Source organism: Clinocottus analis, unplaced genomic scaffold (assembly GCF_023055335.1).
Source record: "Clinocottus analis isolate CAN_PGR_092001 unplaced genomic scaffold, fCliAna1.0.p SCAF_11, whole genome shotgun sequence".
Lineage (NCBI taxonomy): Eukaryota > Metazoa > Chordata > Actinopteri > Perciformes > Cottidae > Clinocottus > Clinocottus analis.
In genome coordinates this window covers 6,726,190-6,740,159 of record NW_027175832.1, presented here as the reverse complement: position 1 = coordinate 6,740,159, position 13,970 = coordinate 6,726,190, and the positions used below count along the sequence as shown (strand labels likewise).

The window sequence follows — 13,970 nt, the reverse complement described above, 5'->3', positions numbered from 1 at the left end:
TCCGTGGGGTGGAAGTTCATCTTCCACACTTGTAAAAAAAAAGATACTATTTTCAGAAATTAAATAGGACGCCCTCGGATGTGCGCACCTTATCTCGCACTAATACACTAGCACACACACTGCGGAGCAGAGACGGTGGCGAGGAATAGAGGCTTATCCTCTTGTGGGAGGAGCTGACATTTACTCTGAAAATTCACCTTTGGTTTCTGCCTCTGGATTTATTATATCACTCTTATCGAGATCCCATCACAATGTTTCATTACTGTTTCACTCTACCAGTGTGTGACTTTCTGTCATGGCTTGTAAGATTTGCCCTCCGAGAGTAAAGATTGAGTTGTCTGAATAGTTTGGTCTTGCACCGCTGATGTTTCTTAAAATGTGCACAATATGCAATCATCGGGATGATATGCGTTGACATTTTAGATGTGTGCGTCAGGCCTGCATCGAGGCCTCTTGCGATGAAGTTCAACTGGATGCCAGACAATCTGCTGGCTGCAGCGGTGGAACATTCAACCCCTGCGCTTAATTAATGTTTCGCCCGACTTGCTCCAATTCTGTCAATCCCTAATTCCAGGAGGGATATTATCCTTTGCCCGTTAATACGTTTTTAAACATCTTTTAAATTTACTTGGGAATATGCAGAGATTTGCTTAACATATTTAATATATCTACACTATCACTCTCATAGGACAGAGTCAACAGCAGCTGTCTTCCAGGCATGATTTTCCAAGAAAAAGTTCTTAACCGTGAAGTCTTGTCCTTTACTCCTTTGATAAAAGTGGTCTCCTAATCACACGATATAAGTGCAGCTAGATAACAGATAAGAGTCAGAAAGCACATTTGCTGCACCTGACCACGCCCTGGTTTGTTTAAGTTCTTGAAATGTATGTCATGCATAAAGGCTCTCACTTTAAGTCCAGAGACGGGCTGAATTCCCCTCGGTGGGCATGCATGATGCTGATGCCCTGTAATATCTGCCAGCAGACACTCTGAGACTCGGTGTAATGAGGAAAACACTTGCAATACAAACATGCATGCTCTATTAGACAGATCACAGTTTGTTGTTGTGAGGTCTGGAACAAACAAGTGAAAGTCGGTGCCAACAAAACAATGGCAAATTGACTGAGATCTCTTAAATGATACCAGGCGTGGCAAACAGGCTGCAATGAGCCTTTTTATGTTACTCCTTGCATTCTGCTCTCACTGAGGGAGAGCGCTGTACACTAAGTATGCCAGTAGTCTTTTGCCTTTTTTAAAAACAACTTGTTAATTGGTCAAAAACTGGTTAATAAGATAGTGGAACTGGTTTGGGATTTTAAGAATCTGTCACTTTAACTGGTGGAGAAAAAGTTGAATTACAAAGTCAGAGGCGCAAACAGTGCTTGGAAAATGGGACAAACTAAGAATTGAGCCATTCACTTGTGTATGGCTTTAGGTGAATTACAGCCCTGTAGCATCCATTTGGTGTTCGATTATATGTATTCTTTGTTTACGACAACCTCTGTTCTTTTACATAGGATTTGGATATGGCGAACAACGTAGCTGGAAAGACGGTTAAGCTAAAATCAGGTTGAAAAGTGAAAGCTTTCTTGAAGCCAAGGCTCTATTGTTTTAAACACTTAAGAATGTCTATATTTCAGTGTGAATCGAGTCCCAACATGTGGAAAAACAAGCAATTGGGGCAATCGCTTTTCAACCTAAATTTGCTCATAAATATACTCCACTAGATGTATTTTAACCTGAAACCATTCGTATATGAAGCTCCTAGTCCTGCCTGTGACATCAACATGGTAGAGGCAAGCAGCTGTGGCCCACCCCGGTTCCCTGGGTGTTCTCCTCACGCTAATGTTGCCATAGCCCGAGGACATGGCGTGGGCCTCCGGAGGCAAGGTATCTCCGGCGCAGAGACAGATCTGCGGAGACAGGGAACACTTGGGAAGACGGATACCTCAGCCAGGCGCCTGCTGCCATTTAACCGTCTCACCCTGCTCTGAACTGACATTTCTGTTTCACCATCTCTCGTCCGACTCATTGCCCCTGCTCTGCTGCTGCTGTCGCCGTAAACTTGTGTACAGAAAAAGCACGGCGAAGCTCGCTCGCGAAGCACAAGCCGAAACCTGTGGCCTCACAGTGTACACGCCTTTGAGTTGTCCTTCTCCTGCAGTCAGCCAGAGTTGGGATGCTGCGACGCAGTCTTGCTCCCAAAGGAGAGCCGTGAGCCTGATGAGCTCCCCGCGGCCCGGCCAGGTGCTTCTTTTGGAGTCACGGGTGCAGCGCAGATCTGCGGTACCGCGGGAGGGAGGATTGACACGATAACATAGCCCGCCGACTCCCAGCGCCACCCGGCAGCACGACCACACAGCTTAATCCTCTCTCCACGAGGGCAGAGTCGAAACACTCGTTCCTCTCCTCGCTCAATCCCCTGTCAAAACAAGGGGGTTTTGTCAGCCATGAGGGGTGTTGCAACCCTCTCAGTCCCTGCCAACGGAAGCGCTATTACTGCCTGCCAATGCCCCGGGAAAAAAAAAAAAAAGAATACCCAATATGCATATTATTCTAATACCACCAGTCAGTGCCTTGAATTACTCGGCATGATAGCATAATGAATGTGGTGCCTTGTAGGTTCCTACATAAAGCTGTTTTGCCACTTGGATGAATAATTCATGCTAGCCCAGAGGCAGTGAATCAACCAGGCAAGAACTAAGAAAATTAGCTACCAATTAGTGTTTATTTATGGGGATAGTGTGTGTTTTTTTCCCCTCAATCTCACTGCCAAAAAATATCTATGCAAAGTAAAGTTTTGGCGACCCCCCCCCCCCCTGACTTTGGGATTTGAAATGAGCAGAAGGGAGGAGAGGAAAAAAGGGCTTGACTGTTGGATGAATCCGATGACCCCCATGTCGCCGTGTCTCTCTCAGCCGGGTTATTAGACTCTGACTCCTGTCTCCGCCGGCCTCCAGACAGGCAGTATCAGAGTCGGCCTCTCAAAGCAGATTGATTGAATCTCTCGGCAGTTGATATGTAAGGAACTTTGTTGACTGAAGGGACGTGATGTGAGGTTTTAATGCCGCCACATGTGAGCTAAACCTCTCTCTCCTTGGAGCGTGCAGCCCCCACCTCCACCGTCTCCCCCATCCCCCAACCCCCCCCCCCCCCCCCCCCGGCTGTTCCTAGCCCAGCGCACTGGCATTCTGCCCAGATACATTGGTAGTCGTTAGTTGTCACTGGAACGATGTGACACGTCGCTCTGATTCGCAGGGCCTGTTGTTGAAAGTGATCGTTCCTGCCAAGGAGAAGCCCTCACCACGGATAAATGGACACTGAACAGCATGTGAACAGAGAGATAAAAATGGCAGGGAGAAAATAAACTAGTCGAGCTTGGCTTCTCCACACCAGCATCTTTGGGGCTTCGCAGAGTGTTTTAGAGAAAGATTTCGATGAGATTTTGTGTTTTTAGTTTTTTTTTGTTACAGATTTTCCATTTATTTGTCCTTCAAGTTAAACCAATCAAGATTTGCCAGAAGTTGAGTGCTTTCCCATTAAAATTTGCCAACAGTTGAAAATGTAAGTTTTTTTTCTCAAGGTCAATGAGTGGAAAAGATATCTCCAGTCAATTCAATAAAAGGCAAATGCATGAGTGAAGGTTGGATTTTATATGAATCAGACAAGCTGTCGACAGGAGGATAAAAAAAAAAGACCCTGCCAGATATTCATGAGGATAACTCTCAAGCGTCTGCGCTCTCCTTTTCTTTCTTTGTAAAGCTTTGATTGTGCGGAAATACGCTGCTGTGTATGTCTCGTCCAAAGCGCTTTTCTCAAGATTCAAATGTGGAGTTTTCAGAGCTGCAATGAGTCAGACATTGTGTTGGCCAGAAGATAAGAGAGGCCAGGTGACAGACAATGCCTCAGCTCCCTCTGACTTGTGGGATAAGCGCCATTCATGTCGGCCATTTACTGAAAAGAACTGAGACCAATTTTAAGACTCCGAAGCACAGTTTAGACAAAATGCAGTTGGAAGAAATTTTTTTTTCTCCCACATATAAAGCATGACCTATCACTGGTGTATTGCCTGGTACCCCGCTGAACTGGAAGTTGTTGAACATGGATTATACATGTAGCCAGAAATATTGACGTAACTGCCCTTTGAATGCCTTTATTATCCCTTTGTGCTGCTGTGTTTTTAACAGGTGTGTCAGTATGCTCCACAGTAGTGTGGAAGTAGTTTTGGACACAGTAGTTGGTAACACATTTTTATACTTTTTTTATATTTGACTATCCATTATCCTGGCTAGAGGTGTGCCTGTACATGGCAATATCAATGTGCTGGTTGGGCGTTCCACCACTTTGGTCTGGATGGAAATATCACATACTAATCATATCAAATATATCATCATATTATTTATTTTTTCGGCTTAATGTAAATATTTGTAGTTTGAATTGAAATGTCTATGGGGTGAATTGCCAGGAAATCTAGTAAAGCCAACAGGACATAGTACATGACAAGACGTTGGATGTGAATCAAACGGCAACTTTAGAAAGCAACTACAAAAATAACACGACACCGAGACATCAACATGTTTTTCCTCTGATTTAATATTTATTTATTGTTTTAAAAAAAAATCTCTTTCATTACCACCCACAGTTTGTTATATTCTTCAGCTGTGAGCTGCTCCTGCGTTTCCTTTTGTATTTCATCCCTCAACTCAAACATTGACCGTTTAATAATTTTAATAATAACCATGCTGTCTGGTTTCACTATACTTCACTTAGTCACTTTTCCAGTGTGAACACACTACATTCCAAGCGGCTAAGAATGAATACAGCTTTGAATACAGCTTATTTCTATATACTAATACTAATACCAGCTCTTAGCATCACCTTCTTTCATAACATCTCCTTTTGATCCAGCCTGCACTCTAACCTAGCATTTGATATGTATTTAGAGTATCATCCAAGATTTGTGTGGTGCAACAATAGATGGTGTCTTTATATTATACAAACGAAGCGCTGCAGACCAACTTGTGATTTCAGGTTATATGAAGTAAACTGTAGACTTGACTCTACTTTTAGTTGCTGGTGAACTGTTCTCCCGGTGGGAAGGACGCTACAGTCTTGCGTGAATATTCTGTCTACTTGATACCCAGTTCTAGGGTATCAAGGCGTGTGTAAACAGCTTAACTCAAAAAAGACCTTAACGGCTGAATGGCCCACAGCCAGGTCACTCCGTGCACGTTAGCATCACCGCTACGTCGCAGCAGCCGCATCACCGCGACAAATTGCTGCGGATTTCTTGAACGTGGTTATTTAGATAAATCTAAATTTGGACTTCTTGTAAAACGTTCCTCCTGTTTTAGCTGCTCGCTGTCAGATCTGGTCCTTCAGTGGAGCCGTAGTGAACTTGTCGACTTATTTCAGTGTCCCTGTGTCATCTTCCATGCTACGGAGATGATGTGATTCTCTGATGAGTCATGAATTACTGCTATCATGTCCTCCTGAAACTCCAGGGAGGACAGCTCTTGTCACGAGCCATTGTGGTTTGTTCCATCAGACTGATGTCTAAGTGCCTATGTTGTGTTCTCAGCCACTAATTAGGCACAGCCCTACAACCCCAATAACACAATTATATCTGGGGCTGCCGCTTTCCTCCACACCCACAGCAATAATGAATGAACTCCAGGTTAATGAAATGTGTGTGTGAAATGGAAGATGCCTCCTGAAAAGTTTCAAACATCTAATTCATTAAGCGACGAAGCCGGAGGCACAAGCCACAAAAATGATCCAGTGCTAAATTTAACGCTTACTTTGCAACTCCTCACCTTAATCATTAGAAAATGAAAGCTGGTGAATGTCAAAATGAGGCACAGCTTGTTAATTTTATGCACAGGATGGATAATACCTTTATGCGTGTATCTTTAAAAAAAAAAAAAAATACAGCTGAATGTTCACATTTTAATTTTTGAGGAGCAAATGCATCCCAGGCGCCAGTTATCATAGTATTCAGATTTGTCATGGAGGAGCCGTGGGAAGTTTGCCAACGCTCAATCTGTTGGATATGTTTGTGTTTTTGTGCATTGTTTGCTTGTGTCTGCATAGGGTTTATCCCACAGAGTGTTAGTTAAAAGTTTCCAGTGTTTGTGCTTCACAGAATCCATGTTTGTATTTGTAAGTGCAGTTTTAATTGCTGGAGATGCAAATTGGGATGCTTTCAAAGCCAGAAATTATTTTTTCTCTCCTTATAGTGTCAGGCCAGCACTACAGATGGTCATAGTCTAACATTCCCTTGTTGCTATTTCCTTTGAAACATCTGCATGTTGGAGTTATATCCACTCTGACTAATCTAGCTGAGCATATTTTGTGTCATGCACCATGTACTCTCTCCGATTAATCTTGCCATATGGACGATACACGAGGTTAACCAACAAGCTGCGTTTCTTTTGTCACTGGTGAGAAATAACTTCCCGGGTTTTCTTCCAGTCGCCATCTGAAGAGTCAAAATAACAGATGAACTAACATTTCCTCACATAAATATGTGAATGTGAGTCTCTTTGCTCAAGCCATCTGATGATTACCATTACTGTTATCTACCTATGGGAGGTACACAGCACCACCAGCTGTACCATGTGTACCTTTCTCCTGCTTTATGTGTGTGTGTGTGTGTGTGTGTGTGTGTGTGTGTGTGTGAGGATCCGCACCAAAGCAAGGGATGAGTGACAAATGAAAGGAAAACCATCGCAAAGTCTCTTATTAAGGTGTTTGGTTTGTGTCTCTCATCTATTATCAATGCATTCCAGTCACATAATCAATAATCTGGTTTTCTGAGAAATGATTATCTAGTAAAAGAAAAAAAAAACCGTTTCTTTTAAACATCACTATCTTTCGAGCAACCCATCCCCCCTTTTTTTTCTTTCTCCCGCTGTCTCTCTGGCTCCCTCTCTCTCGCTAATCTCACATTGCCTGGAGGTACTTTTGTGTGTTTTGTGGTTGTGGTTCAATTTGTTGATCCGTGCCGCGGTGGAATTCCATCAAGGGGATCATTTCTTTCACTATTCGGGATTAGCAGCATTTGACGTAAACCTGACTGAACCTGGCTAAAAAAAAAACCTTCGCATGAAGAAGCTGATTTCACACAAAGTGGAACTTTTACTTTCATATGAATTGTTCTTCGTTTCAACAGTTTCTTTGGTCCACGTGTCATTCAGTATTCGCCATCTCGTATTCGATCTTCTCATGGCCGTATTCATGACAGCCACAAGCCCTGCAGCATTTGCATGCTGTCCCAGTTGATGATGTCTGTGACATTTCTGAGACCATGTCACAATAGGCTGAACATGGCGGGGAGGGCTGCAGTATCGGGGTGTGAAGAAAGGCTTTGGCAGCTCTCCTTGTTTTCTGATTGATTTAGCGCTTCTGGCCAAACCAATATAGGCGGAAAGGCCCGTGGGGTGGTCGAGCAGAGCAGACGGCGCAAAGTGACGTTTGACTGGATGAGACGTTCTCCTGTAACGCAGCAGTATTGTGAGTATCATGACCTTTTCTGGTCACTCACGCAATGACACTTTTTTAGAACGACCCGAGGGATTGCATAGACAGATTGACAGATGTCACAGTCTTTATGAATCATTAGCCTGCAGGTGCTGCAAATAATACAACTTTTCTAGGTAAGCTACTTTGGTATATTTCATAATGCTCGATTTAATTGAGAGATTTACCTCCCGTTTGAGGAAATTACAGCGCATTCAGTAAATTACACAAGTGACATTTCAAGCTAAGACAATATAAAGTGACTGATGACGACTAACATCTTTTTAATTCAGGGCTGCAGTTGCTTTGACTGCGGAGACGTATGAAAGCTCCACTATAAGCAGCATATGCTGCAGTATGTAATTATGGATATGTACTCCCACAGTGTATTTATTCACAGAGCGAGAAAGTGTTTGTGACGGGTTGACCAGGAACTCGGTTCACCTCGCGACATTAAATTGAGACAACGTAAATGTCTCAGGAATATGTCTATTGAGTTACGCACGGAGCTGCTGAAGCTGTTTTTCTTCTGATCTACTGGAGATAACTTAAATAAACAGCAGCTTATTTAAAATGCAGCAGCATGTGCACTGGCCAGCACAGAAGAAGAACGCACACACATTATGCCTTTTTTAAATCTCTTTGTTGCTTGGCTGTTACTTTTTAGAAAAAAGTTTAATTGCTCTGTTATCAGACTATTTTAGATTTCATACATAATACATTCTCTTTTTACGTCCAATATTCCTCTATTCGGACTAATCTGAGCTTTCTTTTATCAAATTATTTTGAATTATTTTTGTTATTTGTTATGTTTGAGTAGACATCTACGGTGGTTTAATTCAGTTGTTCTAAATTGATTATACAGTTTAGTGTCTTTGAGTGGAATGTTTTATAGATGTAACTGGTTTTGTGTTACAATGGCTTAACTAACAACTATAATTATAAACAAATCTGCCAAATATGTTGACGATTAATGATTATTTCATCATAAAATAATGAGTTATTTGTTCTATACAACATCAGAAGAGACGAGACAAAATGTCCATCACTTCTTGTCTAAACGCATGATGACGTCTTCAAATGTCTTCTTCAGCTTCTTTAAAATCACCTACAACCGATTGGATTATTTTGCTTTTATCTGCACATTTGCTCAACTCACGGGACCCGTCTTCTGTTCGCGTTGGCCGCCCTCCATTGTAAATTCCTACCTCCGTTCCGTCCAGCCAGAATGTGCTTGCACTATGACTTTGTTCGGACGTTTGTCACGCTCTTAATGAAAGAACCTGCAGTGTAACGAGGGATCAGAGAGGTGCTGTTCCTCAGAAGTTGGTGTGCTCTGTACTAATACCTGCGATCATTCACCCGGATGGTACAGTAGCTGGATAGTAATATTCTCCACGACAGAAGGCGGCCACGATTGTAGGACCAAAGTCTCCCAGAGGAACACACCCTGCAGGAGCTTGAGAACATCTACCATCTACTTTACTGTGATGTGTTAGGTTTTGATAGGATACTTAAACCCGAAAATAGGTCACGAGCAGTCATACAATAATTGGATTTAAAAATTAATAATATTAATGAGACTGAGGGAATTCCTTTGTTTCCTTGACTTATTCATACCACTTCACTATGAGTTGATAACAAACCAGCTGGAAAGTCTAATTTGTTTGACTATATTCTGCCGCTCCCGGTATCGAGGTGACACGTGCATGGATTATCATATTAAAAGTGGGTTGGCTGCACCGAGTTGAAAGTTGAAATAAAAAATAAATAATCTGATTTAAGGTAAAGGGATTTGCATTTACAGAGCGCCAAATTTCCTCGTCTTCCGACCACTCAGAGTGATTTAAAATGCGTGTCAACATTCACCCTGATGGCAGGAGCTGCAGTACAAGATGCCAACCTGCTCATTAGGGTCTGAACACTTCAGTCATTTGACATGCAAACTTGAGGAGCCAGGAATCGATACCACCGACCTTCCGATTAGAAGATGTTAAGATAGTTGCTGGCAGGACCGTAAGTAAACAATGCTCAGAGAGACTATAAGGGATAGGACATTCAACCTGAGACAATAAAGGGGGGGAGGACAACAACTATACGTTGTTAAATCCCTAGTGGTAATTACATCCTTGTAAGGACAAATGAAGTATACAATACAATGATAACAAAAGGAAGGAAGTAGGAAGGAAGTGCAACGTAGATAACTTAAACAATAGTAAAATATTCTTCAAGATACCACCTAATTTATATATGACTTTCTTATCTGACTGTAATAACATTTAGATCGGTTCATTCCTGATTGGAAACAGACCAATGGCCAATCAACTGTGATTCTGGGCAGCATTTTGACGGCGCGGTAATGGACTGTATTGCCAGTTGCATAGATGGCTTGAGGCTCCAAAGACAAAATCATGTGGGTGAGGCTTTACAAAGGAGAGAAATGTCACGGTAAATGCTGTTGGTGATCAATTTTGGGTTAATTATCTACAGTCTTAAAATATCATGGCTGTAAGTACTGGGTCGGTAGTTAAATAAAGTAAAGGACTTTACACACCGGCGGCAAGAAAAATGAATGACACAAAAATGCAAAATACTGTGAATATTATGCATGGGAACTATTAATGCAACAGTTGCATGAGAGAACCACGACCAGGATGATTTTGACCCAGAGCGCCTGGCAGTCCGTCTGCAGTAAGATGTTGTTGGAGTGAAGTTGAGTTTCCTCTGGTAAACATTTGTACAGCGTACTGTATATATTCAGAGCTTTTATTGTGAAAGGTAAGAACAGGAGGAGTGGATCTTGTCTGCGCTGCCTTGGTCTGTTGTAAGGACTAACAAAGTCTGAAATACTCCATGTTGTTGTTGAATACAGTACACATTTATGACATTATCTTCCGCACAATGTGATTGGCTGATGCCTTTTTCGGAAAGCGTAGAAAAATTAATCTCGCGCTGAAAATCACATTGTGTTTTGTATATACATTTACTGTGACAAAAACAAAAGTTATAAAAAAATATATATATATATTGGCGTGTGAACTAATCGCACGGAGGAAAATGGCCCCGGTGTGTAAAGGCCGTAAGACGAGAATCCTCCCACTCGCTTTGAGATGCACACTTGACCAGTCCTCAGATTCTCCTGTTGCCAAGCACAACAAGACCTCGGCACACGCAGTACATTTGAAACGGGTGGCTCAGTGCCTCATGCCCTCCATGTTGGCTCCTCCTTACCCAGGAGGATTAAGCCTGGCCATGGAGTTTTTCTTTCAGGTAGCTGATTTATCGGCCTTCAGCAGAGAAACAAAGGGTCTGAATGTGTTTGAAGTGTGCAGGTGAAGACCCCAAGAGTGCACTTTGAAAAAGCTCCCACTAGGATTGAAATCTCTTCAGCCACACCTGTGAAGGCGGCGCTCAGATCCACGCCGTGTAACCTCCCACCTGGGCCGGGATCCACCTTCCACACGTGCACCGTCTGGCCCGCGTGTTGGTCCGACTTTCCCCAGCTCGACGCGGCCGTGTGTGGCGGTGGGATCAAACGCACTGCGTATGTGATTGACGATACTTACGACACACAAGCCAAGTAATGATATTTCAACGAGCTGATAATTCTGCCGGAACACGAAAGCTCTGCCTTGTGGCCTAGATTTCCTCTCCTTCTCAAGAGGGATTGATTCAACCTTTCTTCTATTCTTCTAGATTTTCTAATTAGCCTTAGTGATTTTCTAATTCTTTGACATTCAACCTTGAATTATTCCCTCCTACACATGTAAAATCAAGCGTTTTTTTTCTTCTTTTTTCCCCAGTTCAGGAAAACTAACAAAGCATGATAATGTTCTTGTTTATTCCATGATCAAACATAATCATTCTCTTCTCTGGAGGAAACCTCCCTTTAGGCTAATTTCTAGCATTGTTTTCTAGCATGTTTGACAAATTAGACTCTGGGAAACTCTGGGAGAAGAGGGGGGAGCGACTGATACTGACATTAGCATTTCATTCCTCCTTTGTTACACTGAGGCAGAATTCAAAGGTTTGCTGACTTAGGAGGTTTTGGGAGGATTGAAGGGGTTCAGTCTGAATGGTCAGGGGTGATCCTGAGGGTTTTAGCATTGAGCGCTGTCTAGGCTCTTATTTTCCTTTCTCCATGTCCAGGTGTGGATCTATCTGTTTTTCTCATTTATACTGTCTTTCATTGACTGAAGCTCAGGCCAGTGACCCATCACACCTGGATCAAATGTGAAACCACGCTGGAGGAAGTTTTAATTTCCAGTCTTACAGTATTGAACTACCACTCTGTTGTGAATCAATGCAGAGGGTAAATTCCTCTTCAAGCCATCTTTACAAGTTGATTCTGCAGCACAGGTTACGCGTCAACAATTGCCGGGCATCCAGACATCGCAGGATTTTGCTTATCTTTTTAATTTGACTCAGCTTTTCCTTAGCTCACTGCTCAATATGTGTCTTCTCCTTAGCACAGTTTTAACTTGCATAACAAATAAACAGTGATTTTAATGCAGCGCCTTTTATGCTCAGTACGCATATCATTTCTGGGGGCATGTTGAATGGGAAACCAAACAAGCCTATTTTGACATTTATTGTATCAACAGGCATTAAGCCGAATGGGAAACAGCACTACTTTCTCTGTCTCTTTCTCTGAGGGCAGAGGCACTGAGACAGACAGACAGCAGCTCTCTATGTGGCTAGAGACAAGAATGAAGATGCTGAGAACAATAGGAGGAGAAGCCATTGTTAACCAGAGTTATTGCTGTCAAGTCAGAGTCAGATTGCGCCTTAGCCACTTCCCTTCGAACTTAACACCAAGCACAGCAGGTGGGTTTCCCTCAAGCTTTCAGAAAATGAAGACTGAGGAAAGGACTGAAGACAGTTCAGAGATTGATTAAATCTTCAACATGTCGGCAGCCTGTCTGCTTGAGTTTAAATGACCCACTGAAATATATTATTTGACCTTAACATTCCTAAAAATGTCTGGCACGCTGTGATCCAAAATGGACCACTGCTATGGGAAAAACAGGGATAATGTTTGGTGTTATCACCACAGGATACTTCTCTGCAGATAGACTGGAATCCAAGTTTATATTGCTTGGAGAACAATTACAATGTGGATCTTTCATGTCTCAGAGTTAGCTTCCATATTTTTCTTAATTGGTGCCTGGCAGGTTATTCAGAATGGAGATGGATTTGAAGTCATTTACTGGAAGTTCTTGACAGGAGCAGTGGAAGAGAACGTCGAGCTCTGCGCTGGCACGCATAGCTCGAAAATCATCTGTCAAAATGTAGCATATCTATGGAGAAGGCTGCCTGTCATCTTCAATGTACATCTAACCATGCGCAAGAGGGGTTTTGATCAGGAGCTTTGTTGTACTCCTGATTTAAAGCACACTCATCGAGTTGATATTTGGTTGACAAGACAAAGAAAATGTCGAGGTTTTTATAACGCGATTGGTTTTGAGCTACACATGCCAAGGGCTATTTCTTTTAAATAATACATTTGCGCACACTATTTTTGAAATAAGAATCCTCATAGTCCCCCATACATCACCAGACATATTCCGTCATGTTACACCAACAAATACAATGTTCTCCTTTTGTCCTGATTTGTCAAATTGGATTTGTCGGTCTTGCTGACAAGTGCATGGCTCCGCCAGGCAGATTATCAGAGGAAATCTCCACTCCAACTTCTTTATTTCCCCCCCAAATCAATGTGGCGAACAGCAAGACGTGATTGATAATGATATTGAGATTGATTGTCTAAATCCCTTCCCTCAATTCAAAGTCCCCAACCAGATAGTTTATATACATGCAATTCAGTGCAGAGATAGGACTTGGCAGGAGCTGCCAATAGATAAGTGAAATAGGGCCAGAGTGAAAAGACCTATCAGTCCCTAAGGGGCTTAGCTGCAGGATTCTGAAGCTCTAAACTGGTGGTGGTGGAGGGAGATAGTCGACATTGGTTTTAAATTACCCGAGATTGCCTTGTGGTTTCAGTCTTCGGGGACGCCAGCAGACAAGATGTTTGTTAAAACAAGTGCAGACATTGAGGCAGATTGGGGCAAAGAGCAGACCTGCGATTTCCTAGCCAGACAGAACAGGCTGGAAAGCTGGTAATTGCAGAATTGGCAAAGGGGCTAAGAAGATGTTGCAGCAATGATATCTGCCACTGGGACTGAAGCAGTGGCGCGGCTGGAAACGTGCTCAGTTTACCTCCCTGGGAGGATATTATATTTGACGCCATACGAACTCCAACACACACCACACTAATGTAGTACTGTTATTAATTTGCCATTCTCTCGAAAATTAATGGGTATAAAATGACCACTAATTATGTCGTAGCTGGTACTTATTGTACAGATGGTTTTCTGGCTTCAGGTGCTAAACATATTCGGTCCCTGCAAAGTCCCGAGTAATTCTTTCCCTGCGTTATCTCCTCTCAA

The 13,970-nt window shown here is 42.6% G+C and overlaps 1 protein-coding gene across 8 annotated transcripts in view; it reads left to right on the top strand.

Annotated features, from left to right (window-relative positions):
• LOC137804160 (receptor-type tyrosine-protein phosphatase mu-like) overlaps positions 1-13,970 on the top strand; it is a 137,970-nt gene that overhangs the window by 13,621 nt on the left and 110,379 nt on the right. The window contains exon 1 of one of the 8 annotated variants that reach the window (XM_068603274.1): positions 7,474-7,515. The exons of the other annotated variants lie outside the window; for them this stretch is intronic. Within the exon in view, the coding sequence (XP_068459375.1) occupies positions 7,485-7,515 (31 nt within the window). The 5' untranslated portion in view covers positions 7,474-7,484. Of the gene's footprint in view, positions 1-7,473; positions 7,516-13,970 lie in introns of those variants that run through there. 8 annotated transcript variants of the gene reach the window in all.